Below are 1,759 nucleotides of genomic sequence, written 5' to 3' on the forward strand. Positions count from 1 at the left end.
CTAAAAACGGGATGAGGCCTGCACAGCTTGGAGAATAAGGACATCCCCAGCCACAAGAAATTCCTGCTTTTTCCTGGAATGTTGACTGAAATCCTTGGAACCGGAGTGGGAAGCCCTGCTGGCTGCCTCCCCTCACCCCAATGACGTGGATTTTGGCCGGGGGGTCTCTCCCGGTGAATTCCACGGCGTCCTCAAACACGTTCCAGTTGCTCCGGGACAGCACGGCCATCCTCCCGGCGCGGCCTCCCCTCACGTCTCCTGCAGCAGCAATTCCCGGTTATCCGCGGCCATTCCCAGCCGGAATTCCGTCCCAACGCCCCCATCCATCAGGATGATCGATTGATCGATCGATTGATTGATGATTGATCGATCGATCGATTGATCGATCGATTGATTGATTGACTGCTTCGTTTTTTAATTCTTTATGACTAATAGTCACTGGGAAGTGAATTGGATTAATCAAAGAATTCACTTGTTAAGTGTTATTAATTTAATTAATCCGTTAATTCATGTTTATTAATAATTCCCCTTTTAGGCACGGAAAGATTTTACCTTTGGAACTGGAATTTCACTTTAATTGAAACTTTTTAATGTAAAGGTTCTTCATTTAATGAATTCTTGGCTCATCTTGAGCAGCATTTATTGTTAACATTTATTATCAATACTTATTATTGATTTCGTTTTATAAATTTAATTGTTCAATTTGAAGCTTTAATTTCAATTCTTAAGCTAATTTTCTTAGTTTAATTGTTAATATTTATTACTGATAGTCCTTATTAATTTCGTTTTATACATCTAAAGTTTTTATATTTTAAACCTAAATTTCACTTTCAATTTAATTTTTAAATGTAAAGTTTTAAAATTTAATTAATTCCTGACTAATATTTATCAATAGTATTTATTATTAATATTTATTATCAATATTCAAATTGATTTCATTCCATTATTTAATTTTAAACCTTAATTTTAATTCTTAAGCTAATTTTCTTAATTCAATTGTTAATATTTATTACTAATAGTCCTCATTAATTTAGCTTTATGCATTTAAAGTTTCTACATTTGAAACTTAAATTTCCTTCTAAATTTATTTTTTAATCTTCTTAATTTAATTAATTCCTGACTCATCTTTATCAGCAGTATTTATTAACATTTATTATCAATTTAGTTTAATAGATTTAATGACTGAATCTTAAACTTTAATTTGAATTCTTAAACTTTCTTGATTTGTTAATATGTATTATTAATATTTATCTTTAATATTGTTACTTAGTTTTAAAAATGCAATCGATCTTTTAATCCTAAACTTAAGTTTACATTTTAAAATTAATTTCCTTACTTTAATGAATTGTTAATATGTATTAATATTTATCATTAGCATCATTATTTAGTTACAAATCTAATAATTCTTTTACATTTTTAGCCTTTAATGTTAACTTTAAATTTCTAAACGAATTCTCTTAATTTAATTTATTTACTCTTTATATTTATTATTACTTATTACTATTAAATTTTATTAATTTAATAACATTTTTATAAATATAAACTGAAATTTAATGTTTTAATATTTATCATTAGCATCATTATTTAGTTACAAATCTAATAATTCTTTTACATTTTTAGCCTTTAATGTTAACTTTAAATTTCTAAACGAATTCTCTTAATTTAATTTATTTACTCTTTATATTTATTATTACTTATTACTATTAAATTTTATTAATTTAATAACATTTTTATAAATATAAACTGAAATTTAATGTTA

General features: G+C 26.6%; 1 protein-coding gene across 1 annotated transcript in view; it reads right to left on the reverse strand.

Moving 5' to 3' along the window:
- Nucleotides 1-1,759, reverse strand: part of FBXO18 (F-box protein, helicase, 18) — a 20,244-nt gene that overhangs the window by 2,010 nt on the left and 16,475 nt on the right. Inside the window, exon 14 of the mRNA XM_017727992.1 lies at nucleotides 137-258. Within this exon, the coding sequence (XP_017583481.1) occupies nucleotides 137-258 (122 nt within the window). The remainder of the gene's footprint in view (nucleotides 1-136; nucleotides 259-1,759) is intronic.

Source organism: Corvus brachyrhynchos, unplaced genomic scaffold (assembly GCF_000691975.1).
Source record: "Corvus brachyrhynchos isolate BGI_N302 unplaced genomic scaffold, ASM69197v1 scaffold182, whole genome shotgun sequence".
NCBI classification, from domain to species: Eukaryota; Metazoa; Chordata; class Aves; order Passeriformes; family Corvidae; genus Corvus; species Corvus brachyrhynchos.